The sequence below is a fragment of the Sinocyclocheilus rhinocerous genome, unplaced genomic scaffold (assembly GCF_001515625.1).
Source record: "Sinocyclocheilus rhinocerous isolate Xijiao unplaced genomic scaffold, SAMN03320098_v1.1 scaffold689, whole genome shotgun sequence".
NCBI classification, from domain to species: domain Eukaryota; kingdom Metazoa; phylum Chordata; class Actinopteri; order Cypriniformes; family Cyprinidae; genus Sinocyclocheilus; species Sinocyclocheilus rhinocerous.
The window spans coordinates 810086-834154 of record NW_015652129.1 but is presented as its reverse complement, the minus strand read 5'-3'; the positions used below and the strand labels follow the sequence as shown (position 1 = coordinate 834154).

General features: G+C 37.8%; 4 protein-coding genes across 6 annotated transcripts in view; 1 reads left to right on the top strand and 3 right to left on the bottom strand.

Moving 5' to 3' along the window:
• cryaba (crystallin, alpha B, a) overlaps window positions 1-1597 on the bottom strand; it is a 3802-nt gene extending 2205 nt beyond the window's left edge. Inside the window, exon 1 of the mRNA XM_016518971.1 lies at window positions 1298-1597. Coding sequence (XP_016374457.1) covers window positions 1298-1486 — 189 coding nt within the window. The 5' untranslated portion in view covers window positions 1487-1597. The remainder of the gene's footprint in view (window positions 1-1297) is intronic.
• A 2332-nt stretch (window positions 1598-3929) lies between these two features.
• On the top strand, window positions 3930-14013 carry LOC107713457 (dixin-A). 2 transcript variants are annotated; one of them, XM_016518959.1, is made up of 15 exons: window positions 3930-4533; window positions 6568-6677; window positions 6753-6907; window positions 7762-7848; window positions 7963-8016; window positions 8143-8193; window positions 9808-9912; window positions 10040-10093; window positions 10245-10334; window positions 10576-10647; window positions 10746-10907; window positions 12499-12565; window positions 12698-12806; window positions 12894-13002; window positions 13084-14013. In XM_016518959.1, the coding sequence occupies exons 1-15, from the start codon at window positions 4511-4513 to the stop codon at window positions 13165-13167; spliced, it is 1332 nt and encodes a 443-aa protein (XP_016374445.1). In that variant the 5' UTR covers window positions 3930-4510; the 3' UTR covers window positions 13168-14013. The 2 variants fall into 2 exon arrangements, with proteins under 2 accessions (XP_016374445.1, XP_016374446.1); XM_016518960.1 differs by lacking the exons at window positions 3930-4533; window positions 6568-6677; window positions 6753-6907; ... (1 more) ...; window positions 7963-8016; window positions 8143-8193 and adding exons at window positions 8808-9177; window positions 9292-9345; window positions 9521-9571.
• A 182-nt stretch (window positions 14014-14195) lies between these two features.
• LOC107713455 (PIH1 domain-containing protein 2) lies at window positions 14196-16609 on the bottom strand. Of its 2 annotated transcripts, XM_016518958.1 has the most exons (6): window positions 16390-16609; window positions 16131-16277; window positions 15624-15747; window positions 15125-15373; window positions 14741-15015; window positions 14196-14547 (listed from the first exon to the last, which is right to left on the bottom strand). In XM_016518958.1, exons 2-6 carry the CDS (start codon window positions 16254-16256, stop codon window positions 14413-14415), a joined length of 909 nt encoding a protein of 302 aa, XP_016374444.1. In that variant the 5' UTR covers window positions 16257-16277; window positions 16390-16609; the 3' UTR covers window positions 14196-14412. The 2 variants fall into 2 exon arrangements, with proteins under 2 accessions (XP_016374444.1, XP_016374443.1); XM_016518957.1 differs by having other exon boundaries at window positions 16131-16609.
• A 741-nt stretch (window positions 16610-17350) lies between these two features.
• Window positions 17351-24069, bottom strand: part of LOC107713421 (transmembrane protease serine 5-like) — a 15777-nt gene continuing 9058 nt past the window's right edge. Inside the window, 9 exon segments of the mRNA XM_016518907.1 lie at window positions 17351-17383; window positions 17499-17651; window positions 17753-17895; window positions 18018-18116; window positions 18210-18397; window positions 19582-19744; window positions 19827-19870; window positions 19971-20084; window positions 22109-22244. Of these exon segments, the coding sequence (XP_016374393.1) occupies window positions 17375-17383; window positions 17499-17651; window positions 17753-17895; window positions 18018-18116; window positions 18210-18397; window positions 19582-19744; window positions 19827-19870; window positions 19971-20084; window positions 22109-22244 (1049 nt within the window). The 3' untranslated portion in view covers window positions 17351-17374.

Sequence of the window (24069 nt, the reverse complement as noted above, 5' to 3'; positions counted from 1 at the left end):
TTTAGAGCAGTGGTCACCAACCTTTTTAGGCCCAAGATCCCTGACCTCGGCCTTTATGAAAGACAAGATCTACCTATTGAAGAATTGATAGAAAAAGACATCCCAGATTGTACTTCAGTTTTGAGGCCTTTTACTTAGTATTTTAATTAGTGATGCTCCGATCATAGCTGATTCAGAATTCAGATTTTCTTTTCTTTCTTTTTTTTTAACTAGCAAATTGGATTCTGATACTGATTTTTAAGCAAATTTATTTATTGGCTATTTGCTTTATAACAAACAAACTGGCTTTAAACAAAAATATCTAGCCATTTGAAATTAGAGGCAACCACTGCATTTTAATCACGATCTGCACGGGCAGTTGTTTTTGATTTGATTTAGATTAATTTCAGGATTTAAAACAAAAACAGAATGGTCTGACTTTAGGTGTTATTTATTTGCTACATAAAACATCTGCACGAAACAAAAACAGCAGGTCTGAATGAGACGCACTCTCTGACAGCAGGTGGTACTATATGAACAGGGTTGCCAGGTTTTCGCAATAAAACTAGTCCAATCGTGTTTCGAGGGGGGTTCCCCTGTAAAAATCGCATTCCGGGGGTAAAATACACGTTTTTCGGCGGGGATCTTCGAGTAAAATTCACATTACAGGGACTAAATATCACGTTATTGGGGTCGCTTCAACCCGCGGACATGAACAACAACCAAGCGGCAACAGTGTTAAAGTAGCCCAATTCCGCGGGAAAACCGCGGACTTGGCAACACTGCTTATGAACCGCCCGCAATATAGCGTTTCCTTGTTTACCGTTGTAAACAAAGCAGAGTTGCGCTTTATATGGAGAAGAAAATGCCATTGCCATCGAAACTTTTCTCAAGACAGTTCCCTTCAGTGATACATTAATATAACCCCATAAATGTAATGCATTTTTGTACTTATGTTACTGTTTTTTTCGGGATCTACTGGGACAGTGATAAAGATCTACCAGTCGATCGCGATCGACGGGTTGGCGACCACTGATTTAATGCATCCTTGCTGGATAAAAATATTAATTTCTTTAAAAAAAATCGTACTTACCAATTTTTTAATGGTAATGTATACTGATACATTTTTTTTTAAATAGTTGAATAATATTATTAACTACCTATGAATTAACAATGATGAATTAAAATAATTAAAAAGTGCTGTTAAAATAGTTATAATTGTTTTTTGCATGCTCTACCTAACGTTAACAAAATGCATGTCATAGTAAAGTGTTTTCGCTAATGCCTAGATTGTATCAACATAGGAAACTGAACTCACCTCTGACATGCCACTGTCCCACCAGTTTGGAAAACACCAGAAATAAGGTCGATAGTAAAACATGTAGAAAGGTGAAAAAAGGTCACTGTCGGGTAGGTGCTCTCCGAAATACTGGTCATAAATTCGATAAGGGAAGTAGCCTGGGAACCAGGGCCGGCGGTACCAGGGATGTTGGATAGAAATTTCCATTGTATCTCAGCGAAGCGGCTGGAGTTGACAGCGGATCTGCTGCATGTTCTGCTGTGGGCCTGTATTTATGGCCCATCCATAAACCTTATGTCAGCTACCTACCCAGCTACCCGCTGATCCGTCTCCAGTTATGAGCTAAAGTGTTTTTTGCTGCCCTCTTCCCCTCTGGCTCATTCAAACAAAAGGCTATTTAATCACCCTTCACTCTCTCTTAGATCATACAGTCTCAAACGCTGGGCTCTGAATAGTGTTAATGCCCCTCTGCTCACAAGCCTGGAAAAATATTTGCCTGGCTAAGTTAGAATGGTTCTGAGCAAAGCCTCCATGTCAACTGGCCACATCCCCGGCAAACTCTTGTGCCAGGAGGGATTCTGCCCCCCGTGCCCTGAACGGGACATGGCCAGATACTATCTGCTCCCTCCTGGCTGCTATCAGAGGAGAACTCAGGCAGAAAGATAATATTATGCCCTAAAATGGACGGGACTGCAGGAATCAGCAAGACTGGTGATCCGCTGTAATTCAGACGTGATAAATGAGCCCTCTAGGCCAAGAGCATCACCGCCGTCCCATCTGAGGGACACAGGTGTCGTGGAACAGGGCTGGAAACAATTGCAGATGCCAGGCCTGTGGCTGTTTTATTCAACAATTTGTGATTAAAAACACACCATTGACATAGTTGCATTAAGGAACACTGAGTGTATGTCTGATTAATTCTAGATAATTGGTTCACGCATTCAAAACCAAATTCACCCAGTCATAAAAAAGAGAAAAAAAGGTATCTTTGTGAAATAAATAGTTAAATACTCATATCATAGTGTTATTGAATATACTAAATATAATAGGGCATATATGGCATAAGGCCTCAGCAAACATGCAAGAGTGCAACAAGATGACCTAGACTTATTTAATTAATTTAAATTAAAAATGATAACAAAAACTGAATTAGATTAATAAAAGTTTTAATAAAAGGTTTTAATAAAAGTTGACTTTCTATGCAGTAGAAACACGATTTTTAAAATCTACTACATAACCAGAGAAAACGGGAAAAGGGCGGTGCCAAAAATGGTAGGAAAACTTCAACACCCATAATGCACTGGACTTGAGCAGATTATCCATGAGTGGGTAAACAAAAATGCGGAAGTATGATCTGTAGTTTTCACAATATCATCATCCGATGACTTCTGTTGACAAATAAATGGGTATATCTTGGTGCAGGTAAAATGGAAAAATGTAAGTGGTTAGACAATGAACAAAACTGCAGTCTGACTGTGGCTTAGCTTTTCCGAATTATAAGTAGCTTGTAACTTTACCAAGCTACATTTACATACATAGGAGCTTTCCCACCACTGGCCTTGACTCTCTGTAATCTCTTGCAGTAATAGTTTTTTTCTAATTCCACTCCAAATCCACTGCCAATATGATCATCCTGCTCAGCATAAACTGGGAATGTAGCCATTTAGGGATAAAGGGTTTTCATGCATAACCATGTCCATGTATATCTCTGTAACTGCGCTATTTCTTTCTTGAGCTTTTTTTTATATAATACGTGTATTGTATCAAATGATTACATAGTAGTTAAGGCCACCTAATATAAACTGGGGGACCAAACTTTTTTTTTTAAAGTTGTAAATAAAGATTACTACTTCAGTTTTTCTACTGTCTATAAATTTAATTCAATGTGTTACTTGCCTTTTCTTTGTAATTATTTATGAAATTTACAAGCAATTTCCAAGTGAAAATTGTTTCAAAGTAAACACCAGGTTTTTTTTTTTACTGTAACAAATATCATTAACAATTCTTAACACATTCTCCCCATGGAATAAACATGTAACACACACACACACACACACACAAAATAAATAAATAAATAAGTAAAAAAATAATAATAAAATAAAAATTCCTAAAAAAAAATCCACCTAAAAATGTTTTTGCAAAATTATGGGGATCTAAGTAATTTCCCTCTCAAAATGTCAGAAAAACAAAATAGTTTTATTATAATAAACAACAGTCTGACATCATGATTTCAGTAATCATCACTGGAGACAGTGCGGTGGAACAGTATTTTTTTCTCAGATTTTAAGCTGACGTGGTCATACTCAACATCCTCTTTCTTTCTGACTTTCACATACACACACACACACACACACATTTACTCCCTCATTTTGCCATAATACAACAGTATAAGATGCAATTCACACGGTGAATCAAGCACTAATCATAACCATAATGTTTTTGGTTTTATGGAACTGGTTATTTAAAGTGTGTCATCTTCACACAGAGGACACATCCAGTCAGCATGGTTTACTGGAGACGCCCATTTTTTCATCCTGCCCACACCCACCCACCCCCCTCCATCCCGGAGCCCACCGCTCTGTGCGAAAGGGAGGGGTGAAGATGGAGGAGGGGACGGTAAACAGAGCCGGGCTGAACCATGTCTGACTCCTGAAAAAAAAGGAACAAGGGAGGGGGAAGACGAGGAGCGAAGAGAAACAGAAGGACAGAGAAAAAATACCTTAAGTCTGCCTCGAGAGAGGCACAAAAACAGGGAGAATGAGAAACAGGAGTCACAGAAGATGTTGTAGAGATTCAAGAAGGGGGACGGGAGACCATTCAAAAGCTCTTTTCTCCCCTTTTGTGGCTCAGAACTGAAAATAGGATTACCTCACGCTTCTTATCATAGAAACACATGCTGCCTCTGATCGGGATTTTCAACATTGAGTCTGTGGGAATACCCATTTAATCTGGGTTTACAGCACTGTCCAAAGGAAGACCTGCCAAACAAGCAGGTTGGGTTCACACGGACCGAGACATTCGCATGGGCTGGGATCTGTTCTCCATCATCATCATCTCCATCAGCCGAGACTGGCAGCTACGTGGACACTGGGGTTTGAGAGCGGGTCTCTGATGTGCACACCCTTTGGACCGGCGCTGTGCCGTCTGCTATGTTGATGACACACTGCTGCTTCCTCGAACCCTACGGGTTGGGCTGGATCAGAATGGGAGGTTAAAAGGGCAAATAGCATCATGGGAGCCAAACAAATGAAATGGTATGAATGAAATTCCACAGCCCCCTTCTCTCGTTTTTTTCTTTCCTGTGTCCATCTTCCTTTCCATTCCACTTTGGATGTCCTAGGAAATCAGATTCGTACTATTGTCTATCATTTTCTTCATTTGACTGCAATATGTGTTATTATATGTGGCTGTACATGAATATTATAACTCTCCCTCTGAATGTATGTCTCAATTGTGCCTATAAGATTGATGTGTGGGTGTTGCCTGCTATTGTGAAATCACCTAGCAACCGGGAATCACTGGCTTCAATATGGTCAGTGCCATCTGCATGCTCTGTAGATGCTCAGATATATGAATCCACTATCCACACATTGATGTATTGACAGTTGTATGGGTTTTTGATACACAGTACATCATAAAGAGGTCATACCAGTGTTCTCACTTGTAAATGTTTCATTGTGTTAGAGTCATTAATTTATTATAAATCAGGCTACTTTGTCTGTTTGGACCAGCCTCAAAAACAGTAAGTATAGAAATTGGATATTCATGGAATATCACACGAGTAAGAGTGATGTTGTTCATAACAGCATGGCGAAGAGGTTATTTACACAGAACATGTTTTTGCATTGAAAAACGCGAGATACAGGGTAGATGAATAAAAAAAAAAGCAAGGTCTTGAGACGTACTTTGTAAATGTTGAACTTCTCTTAAAACACGCAAGACACAAGCACACATGCATGTTTACATGTAAAAAAAATCCAGTCATTTTAATAAGACATTTCGTGTGAGCCCCCCATCCAGATTCAGGCCAACAGCACAGGATAATGCTTTTATGCAACAGTTCAATAAACAAGAAGTTAATTTAGAATAACTTACATTTTAAATACAATATATTGGCAGTTACTTTGCCTATTATTGCTCCGCCAATAAAAAATATATCCAACAACGTTACGAGTCTCTGAGAAAAACCCACAATAATGGCCTTACTGAATAAATCAGTGTTCAACAAAGCAGTTGAGAGAATGATTCAGTGATTAATTCAGAAAGACATTCAGCGGTTTGTTACTAAATGAATCATTGTTTGGAACAAATTGGTTGAGTATATGATTCAATGACTCATTCACAAAGACATTTAGCTGTTTTGTTCCTGAATGAATCAGTGTTTTGAATGAAATGGTTGAGTGAATGATTCAATAAGACAGTAACGTCACACCACAAATTGGCGTAATCATGCAAGCTGCAGAAAGAGTTACTGAAACGTCTTCTTATTTTATCCCCACAGCTTGGAACAAAATAAAATGGGTTATGAAACTAATCCTGTGAATAGGTTTCTGTTGCAAATAAACAAAACAAACCAATTGTCCATAATGCATTGTGCATCTAAAGTACAGTGCAGAATGAATGGTTTGAAATGAACCACTCAGATTATATTTTATATCTGGAGTGGTTTACTATAAATCAGCATGCTCCTCATTGTATAAATAATCAACATTCAGTAACATGACACCCCTCAGAGCAGCATTCTGTTGTAATTTCATGCCTGTGTACACATCCCTTTATGTAGTCATTTTCAGAAGCTTAATCAAGAAGATGTAATCCTGGTTAATAGTCCTTATCAAAATGTCATAATCAGTTTATGCAAACAAGACTGAATTGATGACACTAATCAACTGGGAGAGCTGCTTTCTGTCTTATTCTGTGTGACAGACTTAATTTCTTTGTCAGAATTACCTCAACTTCAATATCATATTCCCGTGTCAGAGGAACAGCTAGGGGTGTTGGAGATAGTCTCTCATTTCATCTTTACTGAAAACAGATGAATAACATGTGGCTTAGGAATGCTCTGGAACTGTATTAGTGTGGTTTGAAACTGAAAACCTGGATGAGAATGGTGACATGTCTATTGTAACTGGAATTTTCCTATTTTTTAGTTCAGTTACATGTGATTAAAGTGAACATAATATACCTTACGTACACAAAAGGCTTTCATTGTCATCAAATTACTCCAGGTGGTTACATGATAATTAGGAATATATCTCCTTCACTGATTCTCTGCAACATTTCTCCAGTCTCAGTTCATCCAGTCCAGCACACACACCCAAGGAGGAGTATATTATTGCCAAATCTGAAGATTCAGGAGAGATAGTAGGAAACCACACGGAGCAACCACAAAGCCTAGGTAGGATGTTTTTCCTACTTGACCCTACTGTTTCTATACGTTTCTTATGTTTTGTTGTATTTGTTTCCTTTGAAGAGGATGTAGTGAAATCCTCAGCCACCGAGCTGTCTCCTGGCCCAGAGCATGCTGGGAAAGAGGAAAGCAGCACATGGGAGGAACAGCTATGTGCCCAGCAGGAACAGCTGGAGAAGGAGATGCAGGAGACCAGGAAAATGGTGACAAGGCTTCAGGTGAGTTAATTGTACACATTTATATGGGTGTTTTGCTACATCAGGCTTTTTATGTCAAATTACAAAAAAAAAAAAAAAAAGATTCATTTCAAGTTACAGCCAGAAAGATTTTTTTATTTTGTTCTGCATTACAATTATAATGCATTAAAACTGATCAATAGTTACAGTAAAGACAATGTTACAAAAGAAATACTGTTTATTGAACTTTCCATTTATTGAAGAATCCTGAAGAAAATGTATGCTTCCATAAATCCCTTTTACACAGTAAAACTGTTTTCAACGTTGATAATAAGAAATAATTCTTGCACATCAGCATATCAGAATGATTTCTGAAGGATCACGTGACACAGAAGACAGGAGTAAATTTGTAATATTTCAAAAATAAATCTTACAGATACCAAAACTTTTGATTGGTGTATATAATATGAAAATATGATTTAACTGTGTGTATTTATAAAACATATGCTAATATAATGCTATAAAATTATATATATTTTTAATATTAATATCAAAAATAGAAAATAATTAAAAATGTAATTACTACCACTATCATTTTCAAAGACTGCTTTTATTTGCTGGGTATCAACGTTTTTGTAAAAGGCATCTTATATATCTAATGCAACTAGAAGAGAGATAAAAATCCAGATAATAAGGAGACCGATAAGGAAGATACAGCTTTAAAAAAGAAGCTGGTTAGTCTAATCATCAAACAGCATCTGAGGCTGATCACATGATGTCTGTTGTTTGGACGACTCTTGGTTCAACAGCATATGTTCACAGCGAGTGGTCTAGATTTACTCACAGTACCTCAGTGCTTTAGAAACCTCATGCTCACTGTACACGTCTTCATTCAGGCCTTACTGCTGCATGGGTCTCTACCTGAGGACGAGCAAACATCTACTCTGAGCTTTGGAGACAGTACCAGCTCAGAGCAACAGCTGGTAATCCATCATTCTGCTTTTCTGTGCTTTCCTAGGAATAGTGTGAGAAACTGTGCATGTCTCATTTACAGTCTATTATGGTAATGACATATTTGTTTTATGCTGCTATTGAAGATTTTAATCCGCAGTCGTCTGGACCAGAGTATGGAGGAGTCTTTAGATCTGAAGGTAAGTTATGTTTCTGAAAAAATTATTAATAATCAAAAACTACTGATAGATCTGTCTAGATAGATAGATAGAGTGCAAATATAGTGCAGTTTGTGTGAATGAAAGTTGTAATGTATTTTTTTGCAGAGAGAACTTTTAAGATACAAGCAGGAGGCACGTAATCTGCAGGCTATTAAGGTGAGACCACATGAAAGTCTGTTTTTATATATAAAATATATGTATGTGTTTGTATGTAATATACAAAATATAATAAAAATGTAAATCGCTTTTTATGTAAAATTAAAAAAAAAAAAAAAAAAAGATTCATTTCAAGTTACAGCCAGAAAGATTTTTTTATTTTGTTCTGCATTACAATTATAATGCATTAAAACTGATCAATAGTTACAGTAAAGACAATGTTACAAAAGAAATACTGTTTATTGAACTTTCCATTTATTGAAGAATCCTGAAGAAAATGTATGCTTCCATAAATCCCTTTTACACAGTAAAACTGTTTTCAACGTTGATAATAAGAAATAATTCTTGCACATCAGCATATCAGAATGATTTCTGAAGGATCACGTGACACAGAAGACAGGAGTAAATTTGTAATATTTCAAAAATAAATCTTACAGATACCAAAACTTTTGATTGGTGTATATAATATGAAAATATGATTTAACTGTGTGTATTTATAAAACATATGCTAATATAATGCTATAAAATTATATATATTTTTAATATTAATATCAAAAATAGAAAATAATTAAAAATGTAATTACTACCACTATCATTTTCAAAGACTGCTTTTATTTGCTGGGTATCAACGTTTTTGTAAAAGGCATCTTATATATCTAATGCAACTAGAAGAGAGATAAAAATCCAGATAATAAGGAGACCGATAAGGAAGATACAGCTTTAAAAAAGAAGCTGGTTAGTCTAATCATCAAACAGCATCTGAGGCTGATCACATGATGTCTGTTGTTTGGACGACTCTTGGTTCAACAGCATATGTTCACAGCGAGTGGTCTAGATTTACTCACAGTACCTCAGTGCTTTAGAAACCTCATGCTCACTGTACACGTCTTCATTCAGGCCTTACTGCTGCATGGGTCTCTACCTGAGGACGAGCAAACATCTACTCTGAGCTTTGGAGACAGTACCAGCTCAGAGCAACAGCTGGTAATCCATCATTCTGCTTTTCTGTGCTTTCCTAGGAATAGTGTGAGAAACTGTGCATGTCTCATTTACAGTCTATTATGGTAATGACATATTTGTTTTATGCTGCTATTGAAGATTTTAATCCGCAGTCGTCTGGACCAGAGTATGGAGGAGTCTTTAGATCTGAAGGTAAATTAAAATTCTGAAAAAATAATTATTGATAATGAAAAATTACTGATGCATATAAAAGACAGACAGACAGAAAGACAGACAGACAGACGGGTAGACAGATAGATAGATATTTTAAAAAGCTAAATATTGCCGTTTGTGTATTGAATGAGAGATGTAATGTGTTTTTTTGCAGAGAGAACTTTTAAGATACAAGCAGGATGCACGTAATCTGCAGGCTATTAAGGTGAGACCATGTGAAAATTAGTGTAACGTGTTTATATACAAAATGTTTGTGTGTGTTTGTATATAATATACAAAATATAATAAATTAAAACTAGATATTAATTTATATTATTATATTATAGAAGTGTGGATAATTATTCACTTCTTTAATGTCATCATTAGCTTTTGCAGTGTACACCAGATTTGTTGCCATTTTGGATAATTAAGGTTTGTTCCTGTGTCCATCTGTCTACCCAGGATGCCTTGCAGCAGAGAATGTCTGTGCAGGAAGACTCAGTGCTGCAGCTCAAACAGGAGCTGCTCAGATCCAGCATGGCCAGAGAGGAGCTGGAGGGACAGAATGTGAGTCTGACCTCAACTCTAAATTAAAATGTGTAAAAAATAATTTTAAAAAATACATGCAAATGCATTTGATTCTTCTTTATAAATGTCAAATATATGATGTTTTATTCCGTTTTCTTTTTTTTAGGTGGAACTAGAAAGGAAGCTGAGCGAACGAAACAGATTGCTGAGTGAATACAAAGTAGGCAAATTCATCCTAATCATATGCTTGACTTCATTTAGTGTTCACGTTAGTTCTCTGCAGGTTTTGCTGCAATATTTTTGGCAACCCGCTGGTCTATATAGTACATTCATGAAAATACTTTTTCTGTCACATGCTCTTGTCTCTGTAGAAAGAACTCGGGCAGAAAGACAGACTTCTTCAGCAGCAGCAGTCAAAACTGGATGATGCACTGCGCAGGATCAGTGAAAGCTATCACAGGGTAACTGAATGAACTACTAGGGCAAAATGGGGCCTATTTATGCAATATTTGTACATCCTACCAAAATGTTTATATTGTAATAATACATAAACGCTCTGTAGCTGTAATTTATTACCTGACCTTCTTAAATGTATTTAGCTTTATATTTCTTAGACATTCTCTGATTCCCATCGAATGTGGATTACTGTAATTGGTAAATTTGAAGTGTTCTACATTAACGATACCAAATTGTCTGCTCCAGTTGTCAGGCTGTGAGAATAATGGCTACAGTCACATGATGGACACATCCTCCGCTGTTTTCCAACACAGAATGGTGAGTCATGTCATTCTTCATTTTAAAAAGAATTTGCTTAATTTGTTATAAATGTGTGTATTGTTTGTTCTCTGGTTCTGGCTGGATGTGTGCATCAGGGGGATGAGCTACAGCTGGTGCGCGATGCTCTGCGCAGTCTGAGGGACAGTTTCAGCGGTCATGACCCACAGCACCACACACTGGACACACTGGAGCAGGGTGTAGCCAGTCTGGTGGACCGCCTCCACACCACAGAGAACAAGAAAAGGCAGGAGAGAAAGGCAAGGCCAAACTTTACCTGTATCCAATTCTACATTACAGTAAATATGCATTAAATTTGCTATGAAACTGAAGTAGCGACAGATATTTTCTTTTGTATTGTGAAGTCCATCTAAGTGTACAGTGTAATACAGGGACTTGGTTCTATGCATCATGATTCACAAACACACTCTGAAATCCCGATCTAAATCAAATGATTCGCGATCCATGCTCCGAAGTTCCGATCTGAATCCAAAAATATTTGCGAGTTCTGATCTAAATCAAATGATTCGCAAACCATCATTTCAGATCGGGACTTCGGAGCACAATCACGAATCTATAAATTCGCAAAATGATTCATGAACACGCTACAAAGTTCCAATATGAATCAAAAGATTTGCGAACCCGCTACAAAGTTCTGATCTACTGTAAATAAAATGGTTTGTGATACGCGCTCCGAAGTCCCGATCTGAATCAAATGATTCACGATACGTGCTATGAAATCTTGATCTGCAACAAATGATTCACAATACGCGATCCAATTGGAGCACTTTGAAACAGTGAATCATTTTGTGACACAATGGTTTAACTGATTCGTAGTTTCGAAAGACTCTGTTTCAAGGACGTACTTTTCTAGCATATCAATGGTATGACCTATTTCAGATTCAGCCGAAACTACAACAACAGTGGTTACATATACATATATTTAATTGTTTGATTAAAACTATAGGGACGATTTAGTAGTCGCTGGATATTGGTAGGGACATGTCCCAAGCATCCCTACTACATTCTAATCTACACCAATTGAATGTGGGCACTGCACCCAAAAGTAGAGATGAACATGAGCCTGCAGGGGAGGGTTTATTGTAACAGCTATTTCGTACATCTAACAGGCTACCAAGTCCTATCTACTTGCAAGGGGAAATTCAGAAATTCTCAACTGCTTGCCACACTCACATTTAATTACATATTTCAGAACAGCAACAACTGACATTAAAGGAATAGTTCACCCTAAAATGAAAAGTTTGTCATCATTTAATCACCCTCATGTCGTTTCAAACCTGATTGCGTTTCTTTCTTATGTTGAACACAAAAGAAGATATTTTGAAGAATGCTGGTAATCAACAACATGAAGGTGAGTAAATGACAAAATTGTCATTTTGGGGGGAACTATTCCTTTAACTTTCCCATAAACATTGTTTCTTATGCTCAAATAGCATTAAAAAAAACTCAAATTTCAGACTGGACCGACAACTGGAACGCGGACTGTTTTCTATGGCAAACAGAGAACCTAATGGCAGCTGCAATGTTGCAACAACTTTACCAATTTGCGATGGCGCTTTTATTTAGAAGGCAGGACTTATTCCTCCATACAGCACATTGAGTTTTCTCCCATTCATAAGTGCGTGCAGCATCTTTGTATATCTAAAGTCTTTGGAGAAGTCCTGCATACATCACCAGAAAGAAGTCTGTCGTTTTAGTTATTTTTGAATAAACATTACAAGGTCAAAATATATGGACCGATAAATTGTTCACAAGTTCTATGACATACACTTAGAAAATAGGATGAATTTTAATTTCATGCCAACTTTACAAACTTTTGTACCACCACAGGGTTCAACCAGGTCTCCTGGACGAAAAGCCAATCACACAGACCGAGAATCATGGCCATCAAGCTCAAGTAGGTCGCTACAATGTTATTCTGCCAGAAACTCATGCAGGGTCTCACTTTTTTGACCAATTTAATGGCTTTTCTGTAACCTTTATCTAATTTACATGACTTAAACGCTTGTTTTCATTATTGTTTTTCCAGAGATGGCTCATTCTCACAGTAGCCCTGTTCTCAGTGCGGCAGCCTCAACCAAAGTACTCTACTACACAGATCGCTCTCTCACACCCTTCCTAGTCAACATCCCTAAGAGGTGACATCAATAATGACATCATAGCATCATTGTATAGAGATTTAATCCACAAGTCTCCTGATCTAAATATGAACTATTTATCGATAGGCTGGGGGAGGTTACGCTACAGGACTTCAAGGCGGCTGTGGATAGACATGGCAGTTTCAGATATCACTTCAAATCTCTGGATCCAGAGTTTGGAACAGTGAAGGAAGAGGTAAAATCACAACCAATCAGGAGTAATTCAATATTCCAACATATCAGTATTGATTTTCTCTAAATGTGTGGCATCTTTCAGGTGTTTCAGGACAATGCTGTTATTCCTGGATGGGAAGGGAAGATTGTCGCATGGGTGGAGGAGGATCATGGAGAGGGGAGATAGAGCATGAGGATTTCAATCCATTCAGAATGTATGTTTTACCCTACATATACCTCATCCCTGCAAAACTCTGAAGCCTTTGTCCTGTCCTAACTGTGAATCTCACTGAACCAGTTCACTATGTCATTACAGCAGGCACGTGTTTGTAAAATTGTGTATATGCATTTTGAAGAATGAAAGAAGAATGTTTTTTAATGTTATTAAAAAATGGTTTACAGCTAAATGCAGATTATGTTTTGGAGTGTATTGAGGTTACGGTACATTTTGTTTTGCAAAAGCTAGTATATCAGCAATGCCATTGTGATAAGTGACCAAGAAAAGAAGATTATTTAAAACTGTATGTGACTTGTGCAGTGAACAAATAATAAACATGTTGCATTAGTTGCCAAACTGTGACAAGCATATCACACATTGTGTGCATGTATTGCCCTGCCAGAAAAATGCCATTTTAAGAGAACATATCATCAAAAATGTCTGCACATTCACATTAATATATTTTTCATTAAAATGTATGTCAACCTTTCTTGACTATCGTTTGAAAATAAGGGGTGGTAAAAGCAGGGACCACTTTGTTTGTAAAAATTTGTAACATTTGAACATACTGAAATATTCTTTTTGAAAATGATTGTACTTTTCCTATCAAGTTTGCATGTCTGTTCGCAGTGTTTGGTATCTGTGTTGTAAATGCAAATGCTGTTGACACTTGTTCACCTTTTATTAAAGGCTTTCTGTGCACAGATGGAGGCTTTCTTGTGTGTCATATTGGTTATCTGCTGATATTAGAGACTCTTTTGGTATTGGATATTTAATTTATATGTTTCTTTTTCTATACTCATTTTCTATACTAACATTTACTTCATAACTAAAATTAAATATCCATTTTTCATACTGTACTTTACACTGCTGTGATGTCTAAATTCACTTTAAAATGAGATTTTAGTTTTAAGTGTTTTATTTTTAAATTATTTAAACAAAATAATTTTAACATCAAACAATTATTAAAATTAATAATTATTTTATTTTTACAGCAATAACATGGAATAATTGTTGGCTTATAACAGAATTTAGTTTGGTGCATCCCTACTTAATCTCTATAATGGTCTTAAAATTGTATGAACAGATGTCTGTCGTTTAATAAAATATACCTGTTGAGGCCAAAAACTATGCATATTATTATTGATGTAACCATGAATTTCATTGCATGATTAATGATCCTGGAGACAACAGTTTCTGGATAAATAAGTGTTCTCATAACACAGCCACTGTAACATTTAGAATTTGTTTCTTCTTATTAAACGTTGCAGTGGATGTCTCCTCCTTGACCAACTCAGGAAATTGTAGATGAAGATAATAAAGGTCTTCTACTTCCAGGAGAATATCACCCTAAATAATAAAAACCAAGCCCTTATTGAATCCACAGCACAAAGAAAAACCTTCAAAAATTATGAACAATATAAGGCCTGTGCAAAGGTTAAACCAGAACGGTGGAAAGTTCAATTTAGTTCCAACAGGATAACAAAAAAACAGATAAAATTAAATTAAAACCCTACACAGTTGACATACTGGGAACACTGACCTGAGAGATGCTGAGCTGGCACTGTGACACAGATCTCACCCCAGGAAGCTCAACGTTCAGCTGCAGGCTCCTAGATGAGCTGCTGCCATCAGGACAGACTGTGAGATGATGCTTGGGTTGTTGTGGCTGCGACTGGTCTGATTCTGTGCTGGAGATCACCTCAATGAGACCTGATCGGGCTGGTTTATTCTCCTGCTCGATGTTCAGTTGGATGCTTGAGTCCTCATTACTCTCAACCAGCCGCAGTGAGGAGATCTGCTGTAGGAGTGATGGGGCTACACAAAGAGAGGTAGAATCACTCAATGTTACACTGCAATCCTCAAAATCACTTAATTATGGGATGAAGCTCAGACTGTCTCCAGGTTTCAAAAGTATATATTTTACCTGGTTCAGGTTGTGGGTTTTTGGCAGAAGATTTGCACATTTGTGGTGACATGAGACGCTGCTTCAAATCCTGAATTCTGCCTTTGGTTTTGTCTTTGGTGAGTTTGTAGCTCTGGGACAGATTCAGATTATGCTGCTGCTGGATGAAGTTCAGAGCAAGTAGGTGAAGCTTCTCTTTCTCATGTTTGTCTTTCTCTGCCGTCTGCAGAACCTCAGGGTTGAAGGCAACATCAACAACACTGTATTGCTCTGTAAAACACACAGGAGATTAGATATTAATATAACGTTTAAGAATCAAGTCTAAGGAGATTAATCAAAGGAGAAAATCAAGGAAGTTAATCAAGGAGAAAATCAAGAAGGTTAGTTGGTGAGTTACTTAGACTGGAATATGAACTAATGCATGGAACAAACGCCACCTAAAAAGTGAGTCTTTTGGTTGGAAAGAAAATATTTTGAAAGCATTTAATAATTTTAATTGTTAAGGATGAGATTTGTCTACCTTTCTCCTCAGTCACTGTCTCCAATCGTCCTCCACACACAGGAACAGGATCACTGTAAGATGTGGGCGCTGGTACACGTTTCCAACCGCACATGTTAATGTACAATATTCCTTCCTTTGGTCCCTAAAAAAGTAATCAGAGAGAGTCTTTTTTTAATTTCTAGGCCGTACTCAGAAATTATTTCAAACTATTTGTACATGCCAGCCATTTTATGTGGCAGCACCGTGCTTCAGCGTTGGTATCAAAAGCTAATATCATGGTACTAAATGATAACCACATTCATGTAGCTCCTTCAAAGTATTTCATGCAATTAAGGAACATATGGTATTACCATGGTAAAGTTACCATGTCAAAACAAAAAGGCAAATGTAGCGAAGGGCATGTTTATGCAATAATAAGGCCTCTTAAACTGCTCTCATACAGTTGTAGTGGTATTTTTGTTTGTTTGGCTCTATAAAATAGGTCATAACAGAGTCTCATCAAAGGTTAAAGGTGTAGTAGTTTACCAGAAGAGGAGTGCGGATGCAGGCGTGCGGCTGCGGCGGTGAGTGAAACTCCGCTCCCTCCCGTAACTGGCGTTCAATGAAGGTCCTGTACTCCTCCGGATTATTCTGAGACATGTTATCTAACATCGACCAAAACTGATTCACCTGCTGCAGAGCTGCCTTATTATCATAGCCAGGGATGTCCATGCTCAAAACGAACCGAACTAATGTTACTGTAACAACTAAACGAAATGCTATTTAAATATCCAAGTGTACTCACGTTGCTGAAGGATAATATGAAAACTGTTTGGAAGTAGACGGTTGTTTAGCAGCTACAATATTTAGTAACAAATGCTTGGAATATTGGTGAAAAAAAAACAAACAAAAAAAAGTCTTACACGACAATGATTTGTAAAAGCGCTAACGTTAGTCACTCCAGGACAAGCTTTTCGCCCTTTCGAAACTCAAACGTTACCATAGAAACTAATCTAACACATGCACTGTTCCTAGTTTTCCGATAGATGGTGTTGTTTAACGTTACTCAAAATAACCCTTTCCATGGACCTAACGTTACATGTTGCAAGGGGCATCAGAAAACTGGATCCTCCGAATATAAGGTTTTTGTCTTACTGAAGACGTTTATAAACACTTTAAAAACGTACAATTGTTTGGTGATTCATCAAATGATTCCTAGCTATGGTAGCAATCTCTACAAATGTATAAAATGTATTAAATCGTATCGCGTAATCATAAGCGACTATGATTGGACCAGGCTTATCATCGTTGAGAAAAGTAACAGTTTGTACGTGTGTGCAGCGGACTCTGTCCTGGCATAGTGGCGTTCCAGTTGATTAAATAGGAGCCTGAATTAAATACTCTTGATTAGGCTTTAAACAAAAACCCAGTGCAAAAGTACAATAACAATAGTGACACCTGATCTGACACAACTGAAACTTGTTTTCTTTTTTAGGGTGGAGGGTCTGTGGGATGTTTTTTTTGTTTGTTTGTTTTTTGGGAAAAAAAAAATAGAAGAGCTCACATTTTCCTCTGTGTTGTAAATGTTAAACATTTATTTTAAAACCACAATTTTCTTAAATAGCACAACATACAGTAAACATGTAATGTACAAACATCAAAACGTAATCATACCTATCTGTGTAAATGTTGAGGCTTTATATAATAAAATATAATAAATAAAATAAGTACACAATTTAAAAAATGGTCAGGATAATCTTCTCTTCTCTTCTACTATCAAACATCAGTCTTTAGTAGCTCTAGGACAGGAATCAAGATATAAGAGATAGATAATAATAGTAGTAGGCCTACATCAATTAACAGCTTAAGTTTATGTTTCAAGGGTCACTGATGTCTGTCTCTTCATTTACTTACCTCTATAATCTCATATATCCACTCTAAAAACTCAGCCACTTTGGTATAAACTCCTGGATGGTTTGGTTCAGCACAGCCTGTTCCCCAGCTAACAACACCGACCAGCCTCCAGACATTCTCATCCTGGCAAACCAGAGGACCTCCACTGTCCCCCTAAGAAAATGAAGATTCACGACTACTTTGTGTCTTCTCACAAATTTATTATATAAATGTCATATATTTTTGAAAAACAATTTGAGAAGCATGAAGCTCACCTGACATGCATCTACTTTTCCTTCTGTATATCCTGCACAGAGCATTCGAGGGGTGATCTCTCCATTGTACATGCAAGAACTATTACATTTCTTTGCGCTTATTAAAGGAACTGGTGCTTCTTTGAGAACCTCTGGTATATGAACTTCAAAAAAAAAAAAATTTGATAATTCACTTTTACATACAGTCCAATGCATTTTGACAGCTTTTATTACTCCTAAAACATAAATTAACTTTAATATACATGCATTTGTAGAAAAACAGTACCATCATCTGGCTGTGTATATCCCCAACCAGAGATCCAGCACTGGGTTCCTCCTGGTAGATCATAATCATACTGAGGTAGACACACAGGTCTGATGGTGTCTGGGTGTGTAAAGAAAGTTTAAAACCTGAAATAACTCATAGCCTAGATATTACATGCCACACACAGTGACACATTTACTGATTATTGGTTACCTGAGAAATTCAAAGGAGCTCTTAATTTCACCAAAGCGATATCATTGTCATGAGTCCTGTGGTTGTAATTCTTGTTGTAGATGATCCTCTCCACAGCTAAGCCTTGGTATTGAGCCAGTTTAGCCGAATTGCTGGTTACAATACCAGCATAAACCACCCAACTGGACACTTGAGGTAGCCTGCTGTAGCTTCAATAAGCAAGCAAATCAGATGATATACACATTTAATCGGCTTATAATAAATTCCTTTATAGAGAGCAATGTGTAACAGTTGGAAACTCTAGTGACATTATGTATTATGTTGCAGTGCCTGTCATCTATTTAATCCTGGACCTTTTGTATTCACTGCCCCACAATCCAACACTATTGTCAACAACTACACAGTTCCAGTGAGTCTCACAAAAACGTCCTTTTAGGGTTAAAGGAATAGTTCACCCAAAAATGAAAATGTGCTGAAAATTTTACTCACCCTCAGGCCATGCAAGATGTAGATGAGTTTGTTTCTTCATTGGAACAGTTCTGGGGAAATGTAGCATTAAGTCATTTGCTTAGAATTGGATGACATGCAATGAAAGGATGTCATCAGAATGTAAACAGCTGATAAAAACATCACAATAATAGTAATTCACACGACTCCAGTCCATTACTTAACGTGAAAAGTTGTGTGTTTGTATAAAACAAATCCATCATTGAGGTGCTTTTAACTTCTAATCATTGCTTTTGGCTAAAATACAAGTCCTCTATCCATGATATTACTTTCTCCAGTGTAAAAGGTGGCGGTTTAAATCTTTTAAAGTTCAAATACCTTGATGGATTTGTTTATTTACTTCACAAGACCTTAATTGATGGACTGGAGTTGTGTGGATCACTTGTGGATTATTGTGATGTTTTTATCAGCAGTTTGAACTCTCATTCTGATGGCACCCATTCACTGCAGCGTATCCATTGGTGAGCAAGTGATGTAATGCTAAATTTCTCCACATCTGTTCCGATAAGGAAACAAATTCATTTACATTCACATTTAGTCATTTAGCAGACGCTTTTATCCAAAGCGATTTACAAATGAGGACAATGGAAGCAATCAAAATCAACAAAAGAGAAATGATACGCAAGTGCTATAACAAGTCTCAGTTAGCTTAACGTATAATAATAATAATAATAATATACATGTAATAATAATATTACATCTTGAATGGCGAGTACATTTTCAGCAAATTTTCATTTTTGGGTGAGCTATTCATTTAAACATAATTAACCTGAATATTTTATTCCTCTTCTTATTTTTTTATTTTGATTTTGGAGTTCTGGTTTAGGTTTTTGACATGTTTTGTGAGATTCATCTTTTCATAGTTATTGTAAATGTTGAATCTTACTTGTGGACACAGTGAGCAGCTGTAACTATCCATTGGTTGGTGATGATGGATCCTCCACAGATGTGGCGGTTACTGTAATAGAGACTCACTTGCCAGGGCCATCTGCCAAGAGTGGCTTCCACTCCTCCAACAATCCTAGGTAGCTTTGCTCTGGTCCCGCACTCTACAAAGCAAATAACGAGTGCTCAGCCTCAAACAGATTTCAGATTATTTCAGACTTACATATTAAGTAAGTTTAGACTCACCAAAACATTTCAGTGCTATAACCTTTCCTGCACTACAGCTTCCCCTGTTAAAAAAACAAAACAAAACAAAAAAAACACACACACATGTGACAGGTGTTCTGGAAGCTCATGCCAATTAAAATGATTTATATTTTCCTTAAATACCTGAAACGCCATAAACTCTCCAAATTGCTTTGGTGTTCTGAGGTGATTTGGACAAATCCATCTGTGTAGTTTGGCCCAATATCAGTGAGATTCACCCCTTTGTGCTTTGATAATCTGAAAGGAGATATTATTTGACAAATATCACCACTTGCAACACCTAATTATTAATATAGTTTATTCTCATATCTTTCAAAAACTAATTTCTTGCTGTTGACTGTAGTCAGATCATGCACTACTTTACCACACTATCACTGTGGTGTAGTGTTATATGCATTTGTGATGTAATTGCATATTGACCTTGGGGTTGACTGCGGGGGGTTACTAGGTCAGACGAGTGAGACTGTACCATGCATGAGGGGGTTAGCAGCAGGAGCTGCTGGTGTTCTGTAATAAACATCTGGTTCTGAGTTATAACTCTCCGTGCACGTAGTCTATCGGATACACTACACTAGAAGAAACATTAAATGGTGTCAGAAGACAGTCGTTTCACGAACTCGAGCCTGCGTTTGACAGCACTGAGACTTGATGAAGAAAGTGAGCGCATCCTGACTGAAGTGAGTCTACTATAGTAAAAAATAAACATGGATCAGTTCAGATTACCACCTGCATTAGTCCTGTCGGGGAATACGGGTGAAAACTGGAGAAGATGGATACAGCGGTTCAACATTTATATGACTGCTGCAAGAACATGATGTCATTGTTGCTAAAATTATGGAGAGAGCCAAAAAACACAATGTGAAATTCAACCCTGACAAGATTCATTTCAAGGTGAACAATGTACATTTCATGGGCCATGTGATAACACCACAGGGAGTGAAAGCAGATGATGGCAAGATACAGGAAGTAGTAAGCATGCCAGCACCCATGGACAGACAAGCACTGCAGCGCCTTCCGTGGTGATTGGAGGTTGCCTTGTGACGTAGGAGCTTCGAAAGTCGGTTGCCTTGAGCACGGAGAGTGATGTTTGGAGTTCTTCTGAGAGAGTTCCTTTGCTTGGCTTTAGACTTTGAAGTTCGACAGTCGCGGAGTTTCAGCTGAAGTGTTTGAGTTCTGGAGTCTCGCTTGTGTCCTCTTCCTGTTGGATGTAGTAGTTCATTCATTGGCGGTCACAAGACATCACGAGGTATCTATAAGTTGTAGTCCTGATACAAAAGATCTCTGTGTTATCTCTTGATTAGATTGGTTCGTCATCTCATGATGAGTTGTTTCTGTGGCATATCAGTGTCCGTTCATGACAGAAATCCCTACAACTACGACCCCAACACAGCACTCACCACACAAACAGATGCATCCAAAGATGGCTTAGGATCATGTCTGCTGCAGGAGGGGCAACCAATAGCATATGCGTCCAGGTCTTTAACGGATACAGAAAAAAACTACGCCCAGATTGAAAAGGAGCTACTGGCGATTGTCTTTTCGACCAAAAAGTTCCATCAGTATGTGTACGGACGCAGTGTGAATGTTCAATCGGACCATAAGCCATTGGAGGCTATCTTCAAGAAGCCACTGAGCAAAGCACCGGCGAGACTCAGAAATATGACCTCATTGTCCAATACACACCTGGTAAGGACATGTTAATTGCTGATACACTGTCACGTGCTGTGCACCTTGGGGTTGACTGCAGGGGGTTACTGGGTCAGACGAGTGAGACTGTACCATGCATGAGCGGGTTAGCAGCAGGAGCTGCTGGTGTTCTGTAATAAACATGTGGTTCTGAGTTATAACTCTCCGTTGCACGTAGTCTATCGGATACACTGCACTAGAAGAAACACTACAATCACTGTGCTTTTTCATTTTTGGAGATTGACAGGATTTTTCACTTTCATTTTATTGAAAAAGCTGTTTTTGGAAACGACTCCATGATTCTGCAAAATATCTCAACAGTAGAAACCTAATAGGAGAGTTGACAGAACTTTAATTTGTGGGTGAACTATCGCTTTAATATTCCTTGAAGTGTCTACGTATGCTGCACACGGTCACGTTTTGAATTAGAAGCGAACTTGACTTCAAAGTACATTTAAACACTGCTGTCACTCTATGAATGGTTGACCTACAGAAAGCAGCCACAGCTGGTAGTCAAGTGAAAGGTGCTGAGAGCTGCAAGTGTGTGTGTGTGATTCAGCTGTCAGCATGCTCACCTCAGATAGCCCAGCTGTCGACATACAAGCGTTCCCAGAGAAGAGTTCCACCGCTCGTAACATACGGGCAGCCACGTCTGGAGCTTCTCCAGCTGGATCTCCAGAAGAGAGTTCTCAGCACTGATCCTGTAAAACACTGAGCCCCATTCAGTCAAAATCACTCCTAAAACAACATACTGTAGCACAGTGGACAGTACTGCGGGTTATATAATATTTTGTGACAATGATATGATTATATGATATATGTTGACAACTGCAGGTACAAATCAATCCACTGTGTTACAAAGGAGACTGTAATGGGTGAATTCGTTTTCAATCCCACCTCGTCACATATTGACGCTTGGTCAGGACTCCTTGACATCACTTTAAGGGTGTATTCACACCTGTCTTGTTTGGTTCGATTGAATCGAACTCAAGTTCGCTTCCCCCTTTGGTGCGGATCTTTTGGGCAGGCGTGAATACAGCAATCACACTCGGGTGCGCACCAAACAACCATACCGAGACCCAGCTGAAGAGGTGGTCTCGGTCCGCTTCCAAACGAACTCTGGTACGGTTGAATAACCAATGAATGGATGTCTTTGGCACACGTGTTGTTTTGTTTACTATTTCTGGTTCACTTGCAAAAAGAGCAGTGTGAAAGCAAACCGCACCAAACAAACAAAAAAATCAACATTGTATTTGGTCCGGACCAAAGCAAGTGAACTAGCGGACTTTCCTGGTGTGAATACACCACGCAAAGGTTCCCCCTTTTAGCATCATTTTTCAACGTGCAGGGTCCTCCATTGCTTTAAATAAGAAACCCTTGGCGTCAATATGCTGACGCGAAAGGTACTGGGAATTTTATCGTCATGAATAAATTATATATTGGGTAATAATATGCCATTATTGCATATAGTTGTGGTGTGATTTTTAAATTAATTTCTACTTCCTCTCCCTTTAGTTTGCTTCTCTTGTTTATGTGTTTGTTACAGCTTTCGCTGGTCATTGTTTATGTCACTTTGTTTAAAGTGCCAGTGAGTTTGGATGAATGTCCACTGCACTTTTTACCTGCTGGCTCTCTGTTGTTTTCACAGAATGTGCAAATAAAGGGACAAATACCTTTTCTGGGGTCTGCCACAGAGATGTCCTCGGTTACATTGCAGAAGGACGTGTCTTTAGTGTCTCCTATGCTCACAGGGCTCTGTGCTGAGTTTGGCCTTAAGAGAATTTTCACTGTGGGACATTAAAGACATTATTTTGAGTGCTCTGTGTTTCTACATTATAAGTGCACAAATTTAACATTTTTAATCTTTTTAATTATTTAACTTCTTACCTATGAACCAAACACCAGTGACAACACCTCCCAGCAGACAAAGTACACAAAGAGCTGCAAACACTTTCACCAATTTATGGGCCGACACTTTGCCAGACACTATATGAAATAATAGTTCAACAAATATCCAAAAATCAAAACAACACTGATTGATAACCATGCAGTTATATATGATTTTTCAGGTGAAGCTTATAAAGAAGAATAATACTGAAATGTATCTACAGTATAATATAATATAATATAATACTAGTATAAAGTAGTATAAACATTATAAAAATATTTTAATGACCTTTACAAATGGACCTTTAAAGGAACAGATGTCTCCTCAGGTGTGTGTTAATAACAGACTTGCCTGGATGGAGAAACTGTAGCTCTCTGATCCAGGTGGGATTATTCTGGCCCGTCTCAATCCTGTCCACCTGCAGATGTTCTGGATGGAAAGACTGTCTGACCATCACAGGATTCTCAATCACTGCCATGGCTTCTCTACTGAGACTCTGTAATAGAACCACTGATATGACCAATGCCAATAAGCCATGCTAAAAGAGATCTGATCACTGATCTATATATATGTCATGTAAATGGATCAATATTGACTTCAGAATTTGCATTCAGAATAGTGTTCCTGTTTGCACTGTTTTTTTTTTTT

Excerpts from the sequence above, each read along its gene's own strand:
- LOC107713457 (XM_016518959.1), top strand. The coding sequence starts at position 4,511 with ATGGGAGCCAAACAAATGAAATG. Across the intron at positions 4,534-6,567 it reads GGAGCCAAACAAATGAAATG|TCTCAGTTCATCCAGTCCAG; the intron begins GTATGAATGAAA and ends ACATTTCTCCAG. Across the intron at positions 10,094-10,244 it reads GATTGCTGAGTGAATACAAA|AAAGAACTCGGGCAGAAAGA; the intron begins GTAGGCAAATTC and ends TTGTCTCTGTAG.
- LOC107713455 (XM_016518957.1), bottom strand. The coding sequence starts at position 16,316 with ATGGACATCCCTGGCTATGATAATAAGGCAGCTCTGCAGCAGGTGAAT. Across the intron at positions 15,016-15,124 it reads AAACCCACAACCTGAACCAG|CCCCATCACTCCTACAGCAG; the intron begins GTAAAATATATA and ends CTCTTTGTGTAG. Across the intron at positions 14,548-14,740 it reads GCCAGCTCAGCATCTCTCAG|GGTGATATTCTCCTGGAAGT; the intron begins GTCAGTGTTCCC and ends TTTATTATTTAG.